This window comes from Bos indicus, chromosome 24 (assembly GCF_029378745.1).
Source record: "Bos indicus isolate NIAB-ARS_2022 breed Sahiwal x Tharparkar chromosome 24, NIAB-ARS_B.indTharparkar_mat_pri_1.0, whole genome shotgun sequence".
NCBI classification, from domain to species: Eukaryota; Metazoa; Chordata; class Mammalia; order Artiodactyla; family Bovidae; genus Bos; species Bos indicus.
This window is the reverse complement of record NC_091783.1, coordinates 25,990,900-26,012,459: the sequence shown is the minus strand read 5'-3', so window position 1 is coordinate 26,012,459 and position 21,560 is coordinate 25,990,900. Positions and strand designations below refer to the sequence as shown.

At 41.9% G+C, this 21,560-nt stretch overlaps 1 protein-coding gene across 1 annotated transcript in view; it reads left to right on the top strand.

Moving 5' to 3' along the window:
* Window positions 1-21,560, top strand: part of DSG2 (desmoglein 2) — a 52,833-nt gene that overhangs the window by 9,482 nt on the left and 21,791 nt on the right. Inside the window, exons 2-6 of the mRNA XM_019986924.2 lie at window positions 9,863-9,898; window positions 13,210-13,344; window positions 18,654-18,815; window positions 18,911-19,055; window positions 19,889-20,055. Of these exons, the coding sequence (XP_019842483.2) occupies window positions 9,863-9,898; window positions 13,210-13,344; window positions 18,654-18,815; window positions 18,911-19,055; window positions 19,889-20,055 (645 nt within the window). The remainder of the gene's footprint in view (window positions 1-9,862; window positions 9,899-13,209; window positions 13,345-18,653; window positions 18,816-18,910; window positions 19,056-19,888; window positions 20,056-21,560) is intronic.

The following is a 21,560-nucleotide window of genomic DNA, read 5'->3' as shown; positions in this document are numbered from 1 at the left end:
GAAGTGGAAAATCTTGTGATGGGAATAATTCAGTTGCTGAATGTCCTTATTTGGAATATACTGTTGCATGCATCTCTGTAATTAAGGGCTTCTTATCCAGGCTATGAATTATACAGCCTCTCCTTCTCATTCCCCTGCTACTCTGTGATTTTACACAGTTGATTTCACAAGTGTGGTCCCTAGACCAGCAGCATCAGCGTTACCTGGAAACTTGTGTAAGAAATCCAGATTTTTATACCCCACTCCAGACCTGGGTGTGTGCATGCTAAGTTGCTTCAGTCCTGTCCAACTCTTTGTGACCCTATGGTGCATAGCCTGCCAGGCTCCTCTGTCCATGGGATTCTCCAGGCAAGAATACTGGAGTGGGATTGCAATGCCCTCCTCCGGAGGATCTTCCCGACCCAGGGATGGAACCCGAGTCTCCTATGTCTCCTGCATTGGCAGGCGAGTTCTTTACCACCACGCCACTTGGGAAGCCTCATCCCAGACCTACTGAATCAGAAACTCCCTGGTGCGGCCCGAAAGTCTTGCCTTTTAACAAGATGATTCACGTGCCACTCATACTTGAGAATCACTGCTTATTAACATCCCTCTTGGAAAATAATTGGGAATGGAAAAGAAAGTTAAATATTAAAAAGCATATTTAGATATTTGTTAGTAACTCTAATTTTTTAAAGATGTTTTAGGGGCCAAGCAAATTGACACTAAATAAAATAATGTTGGCTTTTTGGGATCTTCAGTTTGTCTATGCCAAGTTAAAAATAGGAGCTGTCCAAGATTATACAATGTCCCTTGAAATGACAGTTTGCAACATGATCTAACAACTCAAGTGTAGCATAGCATTGTTAACTCTCTGTTTTAAAATTCTTGGTGTCATAAATGTTTCCAAGGAAAACATTTATGTTTTTCCCTTGGACTCTCAAGGAGATCAACCAGTCAATCCTAAAGGAACTCAGCCTGAATATTCATGGGAAGGACTGATACAGAAGCTAAAGCTCCAATACTCTCGCCACCTGATGCGAAGAACTGACTCATTTGAAAAGACCCTGATGCTAGGAAAGATTGAAGGCAGGAGGAGAAGGGGACGACAGAGGATGAGATGGTTGGATGGCGTCAGCAACTTGATGAACATGAGTTTGAGCAAGCTCTGGGAGTTGGTGATGGACAGAAAAGCCTGGCGTGCTGCAGTCCATGGGGTCGCAAAGTCGGACACGACTGAGCGACTGAACTGAACTGATAAGAGGAAACAAACAAATGGCATCCATGGCCTTTATTTATCTCATTTTATTTCCCTTAAATTATTTTAGCCAAAGCTGAAAACTCTTTAAGAACGGGTTGGGTGTAAGCCAGGGACCCTAAAGGCAGTTTCTGATTCTGCCTTGTGTTCAAAGAAGGGAAACAGAATTTGTAAAACACTCGGCCTGGTTGGAAGCGGGGATAAGAAAGGGAAGTAACAGGTGTTTCTGTGACTATCGGATGGTGGGCATGAGATGGACGAGCAGCAGCAGGCATGTTAGGTCACCTCTATTTGGGTCCCCAAACATCATCCATTGATTACCATTCTAAAGCAGGCTACAGTTCTTTCTGGCTGAATGGAAATAATAAGCCATATAATGCCTCAAAGTTAAAACAATATTTTAAACTTCTTTGTACTCCTGTACATCTCATCTGCAATAAGTTATCAGTTAGTCTGAGATATTAAAGTTTAAGGGGTCACTTAACCATGGACTCAGGAAGTAACAGTTAGAGCTGGACATGGAACCACAGACTGGTTCCAAATAGGAAAAGGAGTACGTCAAGGCTGTATATTGTCACCCTGCTTATTTAACTTATATGCAGAGTACATCATGAGAAACGCTGGACTGGAAGAAACACAAGCTGGAATCAAGATTGCCAGGAGAAATATCAATAACCTCAGATATGCAGATAACACCACCCTTATGGCAGAAAGTGAAGAGGAACTAAAAAGCCTCTTGATGAAAGTGAAAGAGGAGAGTGAAAAAGTTGGCTTAAAGCTCAACATTCAGAAAACGAAGATCATGGCATCTGGTCCCATCACTTTATGGGAAATAGATGGGGAAACAGTGGAAACAGTGTCAGACTTTATTTTGGGGGGCTCCAAAATCACTGCAGATGGTGATTGCAGCCATGAAATTAAAAGACACTTACTCCTTGGAAGGAAAGTTATGACCAACCTGGATAGCATATTCAAAAGCAGAGACATTACTTTGCCAACAAAGGTTCGTCTAGTCAAGGCTATGGTTCTTCCAGTGGTCATGTATGGATGTTAAAGTTGGACTGTGAAGAAAGCTGAGCGCTGAAAAATTGAGGCTTTTAAACTGTGGTGCTGGAGAAGACTCTTGAGAGTCCCTTGGACTGCAAGGAGATCCAACCAGTCCATTCTAAAGGAGATCAGCCCTGGGCGTTCTTTGGAAGGACTGATGCTAAAGCTGAAACTCCAATACTTTGGCCACCTCATGCGAAGAATTGACTCATTGGAAAAGACTCTGATGCTGGGAGGGATTGGGGGCAGGAGGAAAAGGGGACGACAGAGGATGAGATGGTTGGATGGCATCACCGACTCGATGGGCATGAGTTTGGGTGAACTCCGGGAGTTGGTGATGGACAGGGAGGCCTGGCATGCTACAATTCATTGGGTCGCAAATTGTCGGACACGACTGAACGACTGAACTGAACTAACCATGGACTCAAAGAATCACAACAGAAAGCTTGAAAATCATCTGCTTAAGGCCAATAGCCTATTAGCCAGGAGCAGCTGTCATCCAGTGACTTGTAAGTCCTCCAGGGTTCTGTTTGTTAAGCTCATCAAGGTGACTTCAGAAAAGGAAGTCTTTTCTAAAGGTGCCGACCTCGGGAACAAAGAGTCATTGATTGATTGTAAAACTGACCTTCCCTCATTCCTTTTCCAAAAAAAAAAAAAAAAAAAACAATTATTTTCTTCCCAGTTACCAAGAAGGCCAGTTTTTACAAGATGACTATGTTCTTCTAACGATAGAAAAAAAAAAATTTTCCCCTAAATCAGTAAATTGGGAATCTTTTGAAGGATATGTCTGGTTCATCTAAAAACACTTCTTGTTTGGCTACAGAAACTAGAAGCTTACTTTTCTTCTTCAGTCTTAAATGCTGAAGGCATGTCATATGTGACATTTTTCAATCACCAAGTTCCTTGTGAGAAAAAAAAAAAGTTAAAGATTTCATAGTTGAGAGAAACCATAATGTCCACTTTGTCCAGACATCCTTCTAATGCTTGAAATCCTTTCATACCATCCCCACAGGCCATCACTCAAACTTACAGAACTGAAAATATTCAAAGAGAAGTGGGAAGGAGTAGAAATGTGGGACAGAAGCCAGTGTGTATCAGTTACTCCATTTATATTGTCTGCACCAGTTTGGAAATTTCCATCAATTCATGGTCCTCCAGAGCTTGTATGACCTTCTTGACCCTAGTTATTGCGGTAACTTAGAAACACATGGTCTAAGTTAGGGTTTCTGAAGCTTGGCACTTTGCCATTTAGAGCCAGAGAGTGCCGTGTTGGCGGAGGGGCTGTCCTGTGCATCGTAGGATGTTGAGCAGCTTCTCTGGTCTCTTCTTCCCAATAGTTGTCAGTAGCACTCACTTCCTCTACTCCCCCCTCCAACCCCCCAACACAGAACTCCGCTTCGATAAGCAAAAATGTCTCCAGGCTTTACCAAATATCCCAGGTGACCACAGGGAGGTGGGGGCGGGTTTGGGGAGTGTGTGTGCACCAAATCTCTCCCAACTGAGAACTACTGTTTGAACTTAAGCGTGTGTGCTGTGAGGTGCAAGCCCTAAGGAAACATCCAAACCATCTCCTTTAGGAAGGAGTAGTTAAGATCTCAGCCATCTCCTTAGTCACATAGAGAGTTCCACAGTTGACAAAACGTTGGTACAGGTCTCTTGGAGTTTTTGTACCATGAATGTGGAGCGAATATCTCAGTCTGTCACATCTTTATTAAGGGTCTGTGAAAATAGGCTATTGCAGTCAGTGTTCTAAACCGCAAATAGCAGAACTATTAGGTTGATTCCAAGAAACCCTCAGTTTTAAGTGTTAGTCGCTCGGTCATGCCTGACTCTTTGTGACCTCATGGAGTGTAGCCCACCAGCCTCCTCTGTCCATGGAGTTCTTCAGGCAAGAATACTGGAATGGATTGCAATTTCCTTCTCCAGGGAATCTTCCCCACCCAGGGCTCAAACCCCAGGTCTCCTGCTTTGCAGGCTGATTCTTTACCTTCAGAGCCCCCAGGGGCTTCAAAATCTATTTTGGTAAGTTTTTACGGAAGCATAGTGAATTACTGGATTTTCACAAATTGAGCCTACCATGTAAACAGCAGCCAAATAAGAAATATAACCAGCACTGCGACACCATTTCCACTGACTCCCTCCCCCTCAACCATGCCTTACCATGGTGCTCTCTCACACTCCTGGCCTGGCTATTCCTTTTGCAGGGCTCTGCCTGACTTGCTGTCTCATCCCATTCCAGTCTCTGCAGATACAACCTCTGAGAGCCTCCCTGAAGTCCTAAATTCCTCTCTACCACCCTGAACCTGCTTGAATTTTCCTTACAGCTCTTATCACACCCTATTTGTGTCCATCTTCCCAACATGTAAGAATCCAAGAGAACAGAAACACTCTAACTTAACATATGGTGGGAGCTTGGAAAATTAAAGGCATGGGTACATCCAAATTTCTGAAATTGTAAGGTGAGGAAAATTCATTCAAGTCTTAGAAATGAGGAAATAGCCTCATAATTCTATTCATTGAGTGCCTGCTATGTGCCAGTCATTGCAATAAGAACATGTATGTATTATTTCTTTTAATTTTATAATAACTCTGCAAAATGAATGTTATTAGGCTGCTTTCAGATATAAGTACCAAAACCCAACTAAAAGATTAAATAAAAAGAATACTTATTATCTCATAAGAAATAGTCCAGAGATAAGGGCTGGTTCCATATTTGAGCAGTCCTATAACTCAAAGATGTTATGGTTTCAGTTTGGCTTCTCTGCCATCTTATAAGCTTTCTGCTCATGGTCACAGGTGGCCCTCACCATTCCAAATGTCACATCCTTGCTCAGCAGTCTCCAGAAGCAGGTACAAAGAGACTGTGCATTTGTTTTTCTTCTTATCAGAGGGAAGAATCTTCTTCTGGAAGCTCCTTGATATCTCATTGGCTGAATTCTCTCACCCGTTGTTATAAACGCAATGTTTGTGTCCTAACCCGAATTCACATGCGGAAGCCCTAACTTCCAATGCGATAGCATTTGAAGGTGGGGCCTTTGGGAGGTAATTAGGTTTAGATGAAACTTTTGCTACTCCAAATAATTGTAACAACCTCTAGTAATAACAAAGTTCAGAAGAAAAGCCCTATCTTTATGCCCTCTCCTAAAAAGTGGTGATGAGACTGGAAACAAGATTGTAAGGTACTACACTTACACACCCAGCTCTTGGCTTCTGAATACCATTCAGTATTAGAAATCAAGGCTTCCTGATGAAATGGTTCATTCTAAAGCTGGGACAGAGAAAATACAAGACGAATGTGGAATATCTTGTAATACTAGACAGTAAGAAAGAGCTCAAAAACTAAAGCATGGGGACATGTCAGAGGGACATAGAATTTAACCGTCAAGATCTTCCAGTGGCCACAGCTGGAACTGTTTGAACAACAAAATAAATAAAATGGTGTTATATTATAATCCACACAGTAAAATCAATATGTATGAGTCCAAGCTGATAAAGATGATTGAATTAGTAAATAAGTGATAGAAAAAGAGATAAATCTTTCTCACAAAAGAATTCCAAACAACAAGCATAGATTCCCTGCCCCTCTGAAGCAGAGCTTAACCCCTCTCCTCCGGCATGTGCCCATTCAGCATCCCCACTCTGAGGTGAGCTCGACTTAATGACTCACTTCAAAGAATACAGCACGTGAAGGGAGAGTTGCAGCTTTACAGAGGAGAAACCTGCAAAGGATGCTTAGCAAATACTGTCGCGTGGCTGTCATGCACCCCTGATATGCTGTGATGAAAAGGGCACTTCACCACCACTCTGTGGTATTCTTTACAAAAACACACCGCCCAGTTCTAAATGTAAGAAAAATAACAGATACATCCAAGTAAGAAGATACTCTGCGGGATAATTGGCCAAAGTGAAGTCCTCAAAGTGGTCAAGGTCATAAACAAGGAAAGCCTGATAGATGGTCACAGACTAGAGTAGGTTAAGGAAGCATGAAAACTTCCTGCAACATGGGGCATTAATGGAGGAAATACCGAAATCTGAAGTATAGAATTTAGTTAACTGTACCAATTTTCAGCTCTTAGTTTTGACAAATGTACCACAGTTATTTAAAATGTTAACTTTAGGGGGAGATGAGTAAAGGCACTCAGCACTCTCTCTACAATATTTGTGTAAATCTACAAATACCCCTGAATTAAAAATTCAGTTAAAAAGAAATGTGTGAGAAAACCAATATTGTACTTCAATTAAAGAATTCAGGGAAATTCTCAAAAATCAATTGTTGCAGTGGCAAAAGCATGTAACAACAGTAAAATGTAAATGGGATAAAACCCCTTGAGAAGCAATGGGCAATGAAAAAAACAAAGTGTATGCTAGACAGCTGTTGAAACTGGTTATGCAGATGTTCATTGTCCTGTTAACTCTGCTTTTGTATATATAGTCATAGCACATCTTACTCCATATCTGTAAGTTCTGTATCCAAAGTTCTCCATTCACAGAGTGATGAGTAAATTGCAATGTAAACGTTTTAAGCAGTTAAAAGTAAGTAAATTCATGAAATAAAAGATTCTCTGCTTTCAAGATAATTAGCAATCAAGAGTGACAAAGCTTCTTGTATCAACTACTGAGATAATAATGAATAGATGAACTTTGTTGTCTGTATCCCTCAATGAATGAATGATGTTGCATATCACAGCTCTACAACTTTTGCTACTTAAAGTGCAGTTCAAGAACCTGCAGCCTCAGCATCATCTGAGAACTGGTTAGAAATGCCAAGGGTAAAGCTTAAATTCAGGCATACTGAAATGAAATCTTCATTTTAACAAGAACCCCAGTGAACAAAATACAGATTAAAACTTACGCACTGCTTATGTGGTTTTCTACATTTCTTAACAAGTAACATTTGAAAAGGTACACTCAAATAAAAAATGAAAATACTTTTATAAAGAGTTTACATTTGACTTGAAAACTATAAATTGCCCTCCTTTACTTATATCCTGGAATATATATATTTGGTCAGAATAACATTTACTTAAAGTTACATATAATATCACACCTTTGCTAGGCCCAGTAAGATTCTAGGGAAGAGTAAAAGTGGAGAATATATTACCTGGGCAACTCCTCAGGAGAGTTTGTACAGAGAAAACAATGGTTAGGAGACTAGGCAAGAAATGTATCACATTTTAAGAATGTCCCCTGATGATGTGACAATGAGGAATCCTGAATCTCATCCCTATTCTTTCCCTTCGAAAATACCCACCAGAGGAACATGCAGAAAGGAGTAATCCATTTAGCATTGCTTTCCCTTTTTTGTTACATCATACCACCTTTGAAAGTACATAACTTGGGGAGCACAACTTTGGTTAGAGATATTTCTAGCCATTGCTAGCTGGTCAACTAGTAACAGGATGAGGAAGAGATAATATTCTGACTATAAAACAGAAAATTAGCCACGGTTGTTCATCTCCGCAAGAGAAACTTATACTAGAGGCTGAACACCCACTATCCTTAAGTATCTCTTTGCCAGAGTGGAAACAAGAACACGTACTACAAGGCAGAGGAAAGAAAGGAAGAGGAAAGATCAATATGTAGAACAGACCCTGCGAGACGCTTCAAAAGGATGGAAGCGAAAGAGACTTAGAAACTTTAGGGAAAGCCCTGCTTTCCATGATGTACCAATCAAGGCTTCATGGATCCATGTGACCTGAGATGCCACATGAAAAAAAGCAGGAAAGACTGAGAAAAATCCAAATTTAAGACAGATTACAAAGAATACATAAATAGCAGGTGAGGACATAAAGGCAATAAATACAGATTTCAGTTTGGAATTATAGTGGAATCAGGATATGGAACAGTAGATTAAATGTTGGCAGAAACAAGGAAAAGTTTTAATTATTTTTAAGATGGTGAAGATCTAAATATGTTTGGCCATTATTGGTGAAGGAAATACACATTTGGTTAGCAAATGAAGTAGCAAATCCAGGTAAAAGATTAGTGGAAGGAACAAGGTTCTTGAGAAGGTAAATGTGGGAGAGTAAGTGGAAAAGTTGCAAATAAAGCACACAGATGATGGTTAACCTTGAAAAGGCATTAGGACGGCTCTTCCTTGGGAAAAGAAGGGAAGGAGAGGGGAATCGGAGATACAATCCATCAAATAAAATGTGGGATCATTTCCTGAGAGTGAGTGGGCTCAGGAATGTGGTGTGAGGGATGCAATACAAGAAGCAAAGATAAGGCGATTATATAAAATTTATGGTCTGAGTGAGCACACTTTTGAGAATGAAAGAGATGCTCACAAACAGGATGTCTGCACAACAGAACTCTTCTGAACAAACGTAAACATACCCTGGAAACAAACATCACTATTGTGAAGGAAGCATGGATATGTGACGGGTCCCTTCAGCCTCTCTGGCCCTCCCCAGCAATGTTGCCAATACAGGATTAAAGAGAATCATAGTTAGGCTTCCAGAGTTGGGGGAAAAGTGAGGCCAGAATATTAGAAGCTCAAGAGACTGAGAATCCCTGAGTCATAGACAACAACTTTTGAATGGCTGCAGTCATGTGCTAGCACTGTCCAGCAGAATTGTCTGCAATGATGGAAGTGTTCTTAAGCCTCTTACCTCATGTGGCAACCGGGCAGATGAATTAATTGAAAATAATTAGCTTCCCTGATGACTCTTCGGTAAAGAATCCGCCTGCCAATGCAGGAGATGCGGGTTCAATCCCTGGATGGGGAATATCCCTTGGAGAAGGAAATGGCAACACACTCCAATATTCTTGCCTGGCAAATCCCATGGACAGAGGAGTCTGATGGGCTACAGTCCATGAGGTTGAAAGAGAGTCAGATATGACTTAGTAACTAAACAACAGCAACGAGTCACGTGAAGCATTAAGCCAAGAGTGAAGCCAAGAGATTAATGGACTATAAAGAATGCAGCAGGGGTCAGAAGGCAAGATGGGAGCTTTTGTGCAGATTGAGCGTAAATGTAACTATTTAGTTGTGAATAATGATGTACTTAGTTGTGAATAGCGATGAAATCCCAAGTGTGACAGTGCTTGGTAAGAACCAAAGAAAACAGCTAGTGGGACTGGAGGGGTTGTTGAGGAATGAAGTCTGAATATGGGCAGTCACGTGTGACCTGCAGGGGATGATGGGAGTTAGTAGGGGGCAGGGCTAGGGGGCGCATCTCACACTAAAGACCTTGAGGAAAGCTACGTGGGTCCCCGAGAACATGAGGTGAAAACCACCAGCTAAGGAGAGAAGAATCGGGGAGTGGCTAGGATTTCAAGATGAGAGTTTCTGCCTTTGTTTTTCCGATGGTAGCTGTGTTCTGAGTTTCCTGGGGGAGGCAGTATGCATCTAAAAGAGCTGGATTTGGGTTCTGCTCTCTGGCTCTGGTCATGGTGGGGAACAAACAGGAGAATTAAAATGTGTTTCCTTTTGACAAAGGAGGAGAGTGGTGGTTAAACACACACATCCTTCTTAATGTCTATAATATCCTAGGTGGTAGGTTATTCATTAGCGAAATATTTAAGCTGAGTTGACTGATACGTTGTATTAAACAACAAATAATTTTTATTTTCTAGATCTGCTTTGACTTTGGAGATGGACTCCATTTTGAGGTAAGAAACAAAGGGGATTATTCCTATCTTGAATTTTACAGAAGACAGTGCGTCTTTACCAGACTGAAAGCACAGACTCCCACTGAAACCGCTAGGTGGCGTTTTGAGGGGGTGCCGAGGAGCCGCGGACCTTTATGTCTCAGCACAGGAAAGAATTCAGCGAGAGGCGTAGTGATAGATAAGAAATTTACTAGAATAGGATGATTGTGAAGCTTCCAGACAGGTGGTCAAGGGTTGTGCTGCCCCGAATATTAGTGGGTTCAGTTCAGTTCAGTCGCTCAGTCGTGTCCGACTCTTTGCGACCCCATGAATCGCAGCACACCAGGCCTCCCTGTGCATCACCAACTCCCGGAGTTCACTCAGACTCACGTCTGTCGAGTTGGTGATGTCATCCAGCCATCTCATCCTCTGTCGTCCCCTTCTCCTCCTGCCCCCAATCCCTCCCAGCATCAGAGGCTTTTCCAATGAGTCAACTCTTCACATGAGGTGGCCAAAGTACTGGAGTTTCAGCTTTAGCATCATTCCTTCCAAAGAAATCCCAGGGCTGATCTCCTTCAGAATGGACTGGTTGGATCTCCTTGCAGTCCAAGGGACTCTCAACAGTCTTCTCCAACACCACAATTCAAAAGCATCAATTCTTCGGTGCTCAGCCTTCTTCACAGTCCAACTCTTACATCCATACATGACCACAGGAAAAACCATAGCCTTGACTAGACGAACCTTTGTTGGCAAAGTAATGTCTCTGCCTTTCAATATGCTATCTAGATTGGTCATAACTTTTCTTCCAAGGAGTAAGCGTCTTAATTTCATGGCTGCAGTCACCATCTGCAGTGATTTTGGAGCCCAAAAAATAAAGTCTGACACTGTGTCCACTGTTTCCCCATCTATTTCCCATGAAGTGATGCATTTTTATAAATAAAAGGAAGAAAGAGGATGGAAAGAAGATCACCTTGTTTTTCATTCTTTTGAGTCTTACGTCATTAACTCCTATGTGTTGGGTGGGGGAGTTATTGACCCTATATGGTGCATCCCTCATGGCACTTTGGAAAAATTATATTAGGTCTCAGTACAGTGAGGGTCTTTCACTTTGAAATGTCACCTTCCTGTAAATTATTGTTTTTTGTATTTGCAGAGAGTATGTTTTAAGGGTCATTAACTTGTTGTTGTCACTGGGCAGGTTTGGGGCCTTATTTTCCACTGTTGTTTTTTTTGTTTATTTTGGGACATGTCTCTTGCTTCTGTTACATGGTTTTGTTGTTAAGCAAACCCATCTAGCTTCGATGCTAAGCAACTTGTTCAGCTTTATGAATTAAGTAAGTCCACATTGTTTTGGGATTTTTCCATTACTTGCTTGAGTGATTATTTACTTACTGTGGTCTCCCAAAGCCCACTAAGTTCCCTCTCTATTAACAGTCTCCTAATGGGACTTCTGAGCTAGCTTTTGGTTCTCCTACTCTATCCCTGGGGCTTCCCAGGTAGATCAGTTATAAATTTCAGGTGGATTCAGGTAAATTTCAGGTAAATTCCCAGGTGGATCATTTCCTGCCAGGAAGCAGGAAATGTGGGTTTAATCCCTGGGTCAGGAAGATCCCTTGGAGAAAAAAATGACTACCCACTCTAGTATTCTTGCCTGGGAAATCCCATGGACAGAGGAGCCTGGTGGGCTACAGTCTCAGTTCAGTCGCTTAGTTGTGTCCGACTTTTTGTGACCCCATGGACTGAAGTACACTAGGCTTTCCTGTCCATCACCAACTCGACAGTCTGTGTGGTGGGCTACAGTCTATGGGGTGGGCTACAGTCTATGGGGTTGCAAAGAGTCAGACATGACTTAGCAACTAAACAACACCAGCTCTATCCTATCACCTCAGACTCAGCCATTCCCACTCAACCATGTTCACAGGAACCTCTACCCAGGGGAGATGCAGCATTTTTGACAATCTAAATATCCATCAGTAAGAGAATGGTAAAAGTAAAACAACTCACGGTACATGGAGGAATGTCCATGATGAGGTACTGAATGAAAAATCAAGGGACAGAATGTGATGTATAGTATTGGGTTGGCCATGAAGTTTGTTTCAGGTTTTCCATAAGCTATTGCAGAAAAAAACCTGAACAAACTTTTTGGCTATCCTAGTATAATTCCATTTTTATGGAAAAAAAAAAGGTTGTTAACAATGCATTTTCTAAAACATGAGTGGAAAACTGGGAGGCTGTTTTACATTTTTACATTATAAACTTTAATATTGTTTTAATGTTTTGATACATAATTAATTTTTTTAATTATAGAAGAATTTTTCCACTCAAAACAAAGGAAAAAAATCAGTGACCTAGTGCTAACCAGTGTAAATATTTTGAAGTAAAATGCAAGTTATGTAGAGCAATAAAATGAGTAAAATGGTAAACTTAGTATAAAAATCATCTCTGATCTTAAAATACTAGGTCATTTCATTTTAATACTGCATGAAAATTTTCCTTGGATAAAATATATATTCATCTATTAAAGCCCAACTGAAAACTTATGGATTAGTTTTCTGCCTAGTTTTTGATAAACCAGAGATGGGCCATTTAATCCTTTAACTTCATTCTTAAAACAATAAATTCATTAACTGACACTTTCACTAGTTTTAGTTAAGGTGATATCAACAGGTTACTGATAATTTTGTCTTAAAGCGTTAGTGATTCATTTTTAAATTATAAGCCACCACAGAAAAATAAGACTTCATTTTCAGTGAGAAACATTTCTTGACTTGCCGTGTTAATTGTAATTTGCCCATTTGTAAGGTCACTACATTATTCTAGCCTTTTTAAGTCTTCCCTCTGGGAGATCTTTCCTTGCTGATAAAAAACCAACAAAACAAAACTGCTTTACTGGTTTGGAAACAAGCTCTTCAGGTAGATAGTGTTTGTTCCAGAGTATATATTTTCTCTTTGAAAATGAAACCTGTGCGTGCGTGCCAAGTTGCTTTAGTCATGTCCAACTCTTTGTAACCATATGGACTGTAGCCCACCAGACTCCCCTGTCCATGGGATTCTCCAAGTAAGAATACTGGAGTGGGTTGCCGTGCCCTCCTCCAGGGGATGTTCCTGACCCAGAGACTGAACCTGTTTTTCTCTTATGTCTCCTACATTGGCAGGTGGGTTCTTTACCACTAGCACCACCTGGGAAGTCCAAAGCCTATATTAAGGCCATATCAAAAAGTATGAAATAATTTATACCTTGGAATTGGCACAGCTTTCTTTCAACTTCTAGTACATTTTATGATTCCATACTAATGTTTTACTAATTTTTTGGCAACATTTTATTGCTTTAGGCCTTACATTCAAGAAATGAAAGCAAGTTGCTTCCTAAACACATTCACCCAGTGAGACAAAAGCGTGCTTGGATCACAGCCCCTGTGGCCCTCCGGGAGGGAGAGGACCTGTCCAGGAAGAATCCGATTGCCAAGGTACTGTCTAAAGAGGAAAAGGAAGTACATGCACGAAATGTGGTCTGAGATCATCCATGTTCACTGTAAAATTTTAGGAATGTTACATGATGTACTGACTGAACTTTTTAATATTCTAGATGTCACCTTGAAGATCACTTTCCTATTCTAGAAGATGCAGCATTAGTGGTGAACATGTATTTAATGGAGGGCTTTGATTCAACTGGGCTTTCCTGGTAGCTCAGCTGGTAAAGAATGCGCCTGCAATGCAGGAGACCCTGGTTCGATTCCTGGGATGGGAAGATCTGCTACGGAAGGGATAGGGTACTACTCCAGTATTCTCGGGCTTCCCTGGTGGCTCAGCTCGAAAAGAATCTGCCTGCAGTGAGGGAGACCTGGGTTTGATCCCTGGGTTGGAAAGATCCCCTGGAGAAGGGAACAGCTACCCACTCCAGTATTCTGGCCTGGAGAAGTCCATGGAGAAGTCCAGGGGATCTCAAAGAGTTGGACATGATTGAGTGACTTTCACTGTTTGATTCAACTAAGAGTGGACTCAGGCACTAGTTAAATCCTTGTTTAACAGAGTGTTAACAGCACTTAAAAGGAGCTCTTATCATCTGTTTTCCCTAGCACCTACCTAGGTTCTCTGGCAGGAGCCCTGTAAATTGGACTGACAAAAAATAATTAACAAGAGAAAAACAAGCTTAGTAATGTGTCTGTATGTGCTCTGTGCTCAGTCACTTCAATCCTGTCTGACTCTGCTGCCCTGTGGACTGTAGCCTGCCAGGCTTCTCTGTTCATGGGATTCACCAGGCAAGAATACTGGAGTGGGTTGCCATGCCCTCCTCCAGGGGATTTTTCCAGGTCCAGAGATTGAACCACATCTCTTGTGTCTCCTACATTACAGGCAGATTCTTTACCCGTTGAGCCACCTGGGAAGCCCCTAGAAACTTGTCTGTCCCGCATGAAACACGTGGGAGTACCCAGAGATGAGTAAATCAAAGGTTTGGTTAGGATAAATGGCAACCCACTCCAGTGTTCTTGCCTGGAGAATCCCAGGGACGGGGGAGCCTGGTGGGCTGCCGTCTGTGGGGTCGCACAGAGTCGGACACGACTGAAGCGACTTAGCAGCAGCAGGCGCAACCAAGAAGCTTGCTGCTGCTGCTGCTGCTGCTAAGTCGCTTCAGTCGTGCCCGACTCTGTGTGAACCCATAGATGGCAGCCCACCAGGCTCCCCCGTCCCTGGGATTCTCCAGGCAAGAACACTGGAGTGGGTTGCCATTTCCTTCTCCAATGCATTGAAAAATGAAAGTGAAGTCGCTCAGCCGTGTCCGACTCCTAGCGACCCCATGGACTGCAGCCCACCAGGCTCCTCCGTCCTTGGGATTTTCCAGGCAAGAGTACTGGAGTGGGGTGCCATTGCCTTCTTCGAAGCTACTTAGTAGAAGGACAATAAATTTTTAGAAAAGCGATAAGACAGACAAGAAAGACCTCGAATCCCCGGGGGCAGCTACCTGGGAAGGCAAATAGATGGGCAATAATACTAGAAAAAGCTAGTTAGTCAGGTTTGTTTTGTAGATTCTCCTGGTCCTGTCTCCAGGCTGATAGGGATCTAAACTCCCCTCCAGTGATTAACTTTTTCGTCCTTGCTGTTGAGAGGGGGTAGAAAAGGCACCTTTACACACTCACGTCCTGCTCTTAGGCAAGTGAGGCTTCCCAGGTGGCTCTGTGGTAAGGAACCCACCTGCCAGTGCAGGAGATGTAAGAGACACTAGTTCAGTTCATGAGTCGGGAAGATCCCCTGGAGAAGGGCATGGCGACCCACTCCACTATTCTCACCTGAGAAATTCCAGGAAAAAGGAGCCTGTCGGGCTGCAATCTATGGGGTCGAAAGAGTCAGACACGACTTAATGACTAAACCACAACAGTCTTAGGCAGGTAGGGGGAGGACAGAGAGTTTTTCTTGTATCTGCTTCTTCTCAATCGCTTTCAGCTTGAAACTATTATATCAGAGTCACACGTTCTGCCGCCCTACCCATGAAAGTAGTTTTCAAAATGAAAAGAAACTGCTATCTAACTCATCTTGCCTGAAACAGTCTGGGTTTACGACCATTGTCCTGACCTAATTATTAATAACTCCCCTTTCAACTCTCTAAAAGTCCTACTGTTTTGATAAATAATATGGTAGTTTCATTCATTTGTATCTCAGATTTAGCACGTGTAAAGTCTGAACCCTTGCTTTTTCCGAAAGCTGTTCTCCCTAAGTTCTATCCGTTTCAGTAAATGGTACTATAATTTTGTTCAGTATTTTCAAAACTGTAGCAGGTACTGTCAGTTCTATGCCAAAAGTGTACTCTGAATCTGCCCACTTCTCTCCACTGCCATGCTCCTCGTGCCCGTCAGTGTCAGCTCTGACCTGTGTTGCCGAAAGCACCCTGACCTGGTCTCCCTGCCTTCACTCTTGCCTGCCCCTCCCCCCCACAGTCCATTCTCCAGAAAGCAGCCAACGTGGTCTTCTGAACTAAAATTTTCATCCCCTTCGTGAGGCCCTTTCAACAGCTGTCCACTGCAGTGGAAGAAACATACTCCTCACCTCTGCCAACAAGAGCTCTCTTAGGATTTGTTGACTTTGACCTCCTCTCTGACCCCAGCTCCTATCAGCCTTCATCCCATACTCTGCCACCTCCCTAAGCTGACACAAGCCCAAAGCCCATGCCAGCCTCCCACCCTTTCGTTGTTTAGTGGCTCAGTTATGTCAGAGTCTTTACGACCCCATGGACTGCAGCACTCCAGGCTTCCCTGTCCTTCACTATCTCACAGAGTTTGCTCAAACTCATGTCCATTGAGTCAGTGATGCCATCCAACCATCTCATCCTCTGTCTTCCCCTTCTCCTGCCCTCAATCTTGCCCAGCATCAGGGTCTTTTCCAGTGAGTCAGCTCTTCTCATCAGGTGGCCAAAGTATTAGAGCTTTAGCATCAGTCCTTAGCACTTGCTGTTCCCTCTGCCTGGAACCCCTCCCCATAGGTATTTGCAGTATCTCACAGCATAAAGCCTCTGGCCAAGAATTCCCTTCCCGGCCTCACCCCATCTCAATCCCCTCACTTCATTCAGCTCAGTTTATAGCTCATTCACCTCCAGGCGGAGAAGGCAATGGCAACCCACTCCAGTACTCTTGCCTGGAAAATCCCATGGACGTAGGAGCCTGGTAGGCTGCAAGTCCATGGGGTCTCGAAGAGTCGGACACGACTGAACAACTTCACTTTCACTTTTCACTTTCATGCATTGGAGAAGGAAATGGCAACCCACTGCAGTGTTCTTGCCTGGAGAAGCCCAGGGACAGGGAAACCTGGTGGGCTGCCGTCTGTGGGATCACACAGAGTCGGACACGACTGAAGCAACTTAGCAGCAGCAGCAGCAGCACCTCCAGGACACTATGTCATAAGTTGCTTGCTTGTTGTCTGGTTCCCTCAGTACAGTGTGAGCTCCCTGAGGGCAGGGGCTTGGTCCTCAGGACTCACAGCTCGTGCACACCCTGTGCCCCGAGCAGAGCCAACATCCTGTAAACATTTGTATGAATGAATAAATGTTCATAGGCAAGTGGTACCTTCATCTTTCCAACCTTATAAACAGCACACACAACAAGCTCCTTTTAAAAAAGAGCAGCCAGGAACAGAAGACACTTTCCTTTTTCCAGCAGTATATTATTTTGATAAAAGCCCTCTTAAATCTAAATGTTTGATTATGGCTTTACATAAAGTGAGTGAAAGTGGCTTAGTCGTTTCCGACTCTATGCAGCCCCAAGGACAGTAGTCTGCCAGTCTCCTCTGTCCATAGGATTTCCCAGGCAAGCATACTGGAGTGGGTAGCCATTCCCTTCTCCAGGGATCAAGCCTGGGTCTCTTGCATTGCAAGCAGATTCTTTACAGTCTGAGCCTCCAGTGAAGCCCATGACTTTACATAATAGTTTGTATACAAGCAGTTAAGCTTTCTGGTTTGCTTAGTGCTAGTTTGATGAGATATCTGAGTTATTCACTCATTCTTTCAATAGGTTTCCCTAAAATACATGGGGTTCAGTAAGCATTAGCTATTCTTCTTACTAATTTTAATTATAAAAGTTGTTAAGAGTAAAATTTACATAAAAAGCAAAACATTCTGTTGTAGTTCCCCAACTTTATAGATTCTTTATCTAAAAGTAATACTGTCAACAGCTTAGTATCTTCCATATCTTTTGAAATCCATAAGTATGTATATACTTACATACTCCTATGTGCATACATGTGTATATGCAAACCAACTGCTAGGTCCACACACAGTTTGATTTTATTTCTAACATAAGTGAAATTATATATATAGTCAGCACATAAAGATCTACAATATTCTCTATAAATACTGATGATGTGTATACACATACACATGGGTTGTGTGTGTATATGCATGTACTTGGCAAAAAAAAAAAAGAAACACAGAGAAAGGGAAAGACAGACAGAGGCTCAGTGAAAAGTGATCACCGGACTGCCTCAGGGTCCCCATTCCTCCAGGAGCAGAGCAGGCGTGGCAGGAGGTTGGAGCCGCATCTCATTCTCAGCAGCACCCTCAGCCCCAGAGCATGTTGGGAATCCTGTGGGAAGCATGTGTAGCTAATTCTGAGATTTCAGGACGAATTCTGGCGGGGTAGAGGTGGGTGATGGCTTCAGTGATGTCTGAAAAGAGAAATTGAGGATCCAGCAGGGGGCGACAGAGATACACTTACCGATGAAGAGTTAGAGATACCAGAAATGGGAAACAAACAAGTTAGAGATACAAATAGAGCTCTTTCTAGAGGAGGAAGGTGTTAACTACAGAAGTACCCCAGGTTAGAAACACTAATCTGCAGGAACATTCCAAGTAGGCGAAGCGCTTGACTATTTTAACCCTCCTGTGAAAGGATGCCTCACTCATACCTTCCTGATGATCGGAGTTATAAAGGTGGTTTTGAGTCTGCAAATGTTACCTTACCTAAATTTAAAATCCACTCTTACCAAGATGTACCCCCCTAATGATTTCTTAATTTCATAACAACCCTAAGAGGTAGGCAGAAGTGTCTGTTCACATTGCAGGTAAGAACACTGAAGCGTGGAGAGTAGGTAACCGTTAGTATCACACCTAGTGCAGCTGTGACACGATTAGACCCGGGTGCTCTGACCCCAGCACCTCTGCTCTGGATCACCTGTGTCCTCCCACCTCCCTCCTTTCAACATCCAACAGCTTCAGAGCGAAATTTTCAATTAAAAACGATTACCTGTGTGTTAGCGTTTAACTTGAAGCATTCCTCTCTTATTTTTATGTTAGATACACTCTGATCTTGCAGAAGAAAAAAAACTAAAAATTACATACAAATACACTGGAAAGGGGATCACGGAGCCGCCTTTTGGTGTGTTTGTCTTTAATAAAGACACCGGAGAACTGAACGTTACCACCATTCTAGATCGAGAAGAAACGCCATTTTTTCTGGTAAGAACAATTGTACATTTTATTATTTTTTTGAAATTGTGCTACTTGAATGACCTCAGCCTAAATGCCTTCTATTATGTATGTCCTGATTCCAGGTAACTGGTTACGCTTTGGATGAAAGAGGAAAAAACTTAGAGAAACCAATAGAACTCAGAATTAAAGTTCTTGACATCAATGACAACGAGCCAGTGTTCACACAGGACGTCTTTGTTGGGTCTGTTGAAGAGCTAAGTGCAGCAAGTAAGAGTTTATTGTTTTTATGAATGAGTACCCAAGATCATTCTGTGCCCAGCATGTCACTGAACACTGAAACCTCTGTCTTAGTGGAGGCTGAATATTACCCACAGGAAAAATAATAATAAACTGATTGATCTAGGTTTGGAAGTGATTTTTTGTTGTAAGTTTTTTTACCCTCAAAACAGATGTGGTAGATTGATGTGATAGGTTAGGTCTATGTAGCGACTTGTCAGTTTCACCCTGTGTCCGGAAAGCAGCCATAGATGCTATGTAAACAAATAGTTACGGGTGTGTTCCAGTAAAGTTTTATTCACAGAATCAGGCGGCTGGCTGGCTTGGGCCCACTGTCCGTAGTTTGCTAACCTTAGACATATTATTTCTACTTCCAGGCTTCAATGCAAGTGTTAAATGCAGCTTTCTATATGGGGGCTTGCAGGAGAAATTTCTCTTTGATCTGAATATAAAGAATAGCTATGCTTCTCCTGAATTGCTTGTATTTTAATAAGCATGTATGTGTATCTGTTCATTTTTCTTTCTTTGTATCTGTTATTAGAAATGTGATAAGCAAATCTGTGGCCCTCCTATTGCGTGTCCAGGACTTCATCTTAAAAATTGTATATACTAACCTCAGCCTCACTTTTATCTTATTTTTTCTATTCCTACCTCCATTCACATTTGCTCCCTCAAGCAATTAAATTCTTTGATCTTAATAAACTAATTTGATACATACCTAAAATCCTTTTTGGAACAAGCTGATATGATACATAAAATAATAACATAACATAAGAGTGCTAAAAGTTGTGTTTCATCTTGGACCCCTTCGTTTCTGCTACCAGATACACTAGTGATGAAAATCAATGCAACCGATGCAGATGAGCCCAACACTCTGAATTCTAAAATTTCCTATAGGATCGTGTCTCAGGAGCCTGCTAATTCTCCAGTGTTTTACCTAAATAAAGATACAGGAGAGATCTATACAACCAGTATTACCTTGGACAGAGAGGTAAATTGATATTTCATGTTATTCATCTTTTCTGCTCTCCTCTCCTTCCAGTTTATTCTCTCTCTAGTCTAATTTTCTGACTTTGTCTTGTGTTTCAGAATGATCCTCCTCTAGGGATGTGCTGTCTAGTATCATAGCCATCAGTCATACGTGGCCATTGGCCACTTGAAATGTGACTAGTCCCAGTTGAGATGTGCTGTAAGTGGAAAATATACACCAGATTGGGAAGACATAATATGAAAAAAAAAAAAGAATGTTGAAATATCACCTTAATAATTCTTGGTTGATCACTTGTTGAATTAATAACATTTCCGATACCATGGGTTAAATGAAATTTCTTTGTTTAAAACTAGTATCAGCTGGTGTTTAAACAATCCCCTGTCATTACTATAAGTAGGCATCATGGTAAAGGAAGAGGAAGATAATCAACCAGAAAACCCCCCGAATGTTTTTGTAAATGAAAAGGCAAACCAATATACTTCTCCCAAAGCAAAAATAAAACTAGTATCAACTGTCTCCTTTTACTTTTTTTTTTTTAATGATTTATTTATTTGGCCACACCATGTGGTTGGGGATCTTAGTTCCCCAACCAAGGATTGAACCCAGGCTCCAGCAGTGAAGTGCCAAGTCCTAACCACTGGACCACCAAGGAATTCCCTCTTTATTTTTTTTTTCATGTGGCTCCTGGAAATTTTTAAATTACATAAGCATTGGCCTAGGGCCTCTCCAGTCAGAATCTGTTTGCTAGAGAGTTCTAAAGCAATGTTCCTTACTTTGTGGTTCTGTAATGAAACTTTAGGAATCTTTCCTACTGCTAATACATTTTCAGAGGGAGGAAAAGAGATTGAAATAGAAGTCCTGTTTAGAGTAATAGCAGTATTTGTAAAGAGTTATTGTAAATCCCAAATTGGAGGAAAATTTGAGTTGTTTCCTAAAGGATATTTTCTCAAACATTTCATTTTTTTATTTCTAAGTCAAAGGGAACATTTTAGTTGAAAAGGGAAGACAAGATTTCATAAATGCTACACGTATAAAGATGTTAACAGCATGCATGGTAAAATCCTTAGAGTGCTGTATTGTCATCAAATATAAATCATCATCAGACACAATCAGTGTATTTTGTAATGCTTAAAAAAATTATTTAACTCTGGCCAGAGAGGAAGAGGATGTGAGTCAACATTCCTTTGATATCTTTCTTTTTTTTTTGGATATCTTTCTAAATGATAGTGAAAGTGTTAGTCGCTCAGTTGTATCCGACTCTTTACAAGCCCATGGGCTGTAGCCTGCCAGACTTCTCTGTCTGTGTGATTCTCCAGACAAGAGTACTGGAGTGGGCTGCCATTCCCTTCTCCAGGGGATCTTCCTGACCCAGGGATTGAACCTGGGTCTCCCGCATTGCAGGCACATTCTTTACCATCTGAACCACCAGGGAAGCCCTAAAGGATATTATTACTCCTAGAATTCTACTCTACCTTTTCACATAAAATGAGAATGGAAAAGTACTA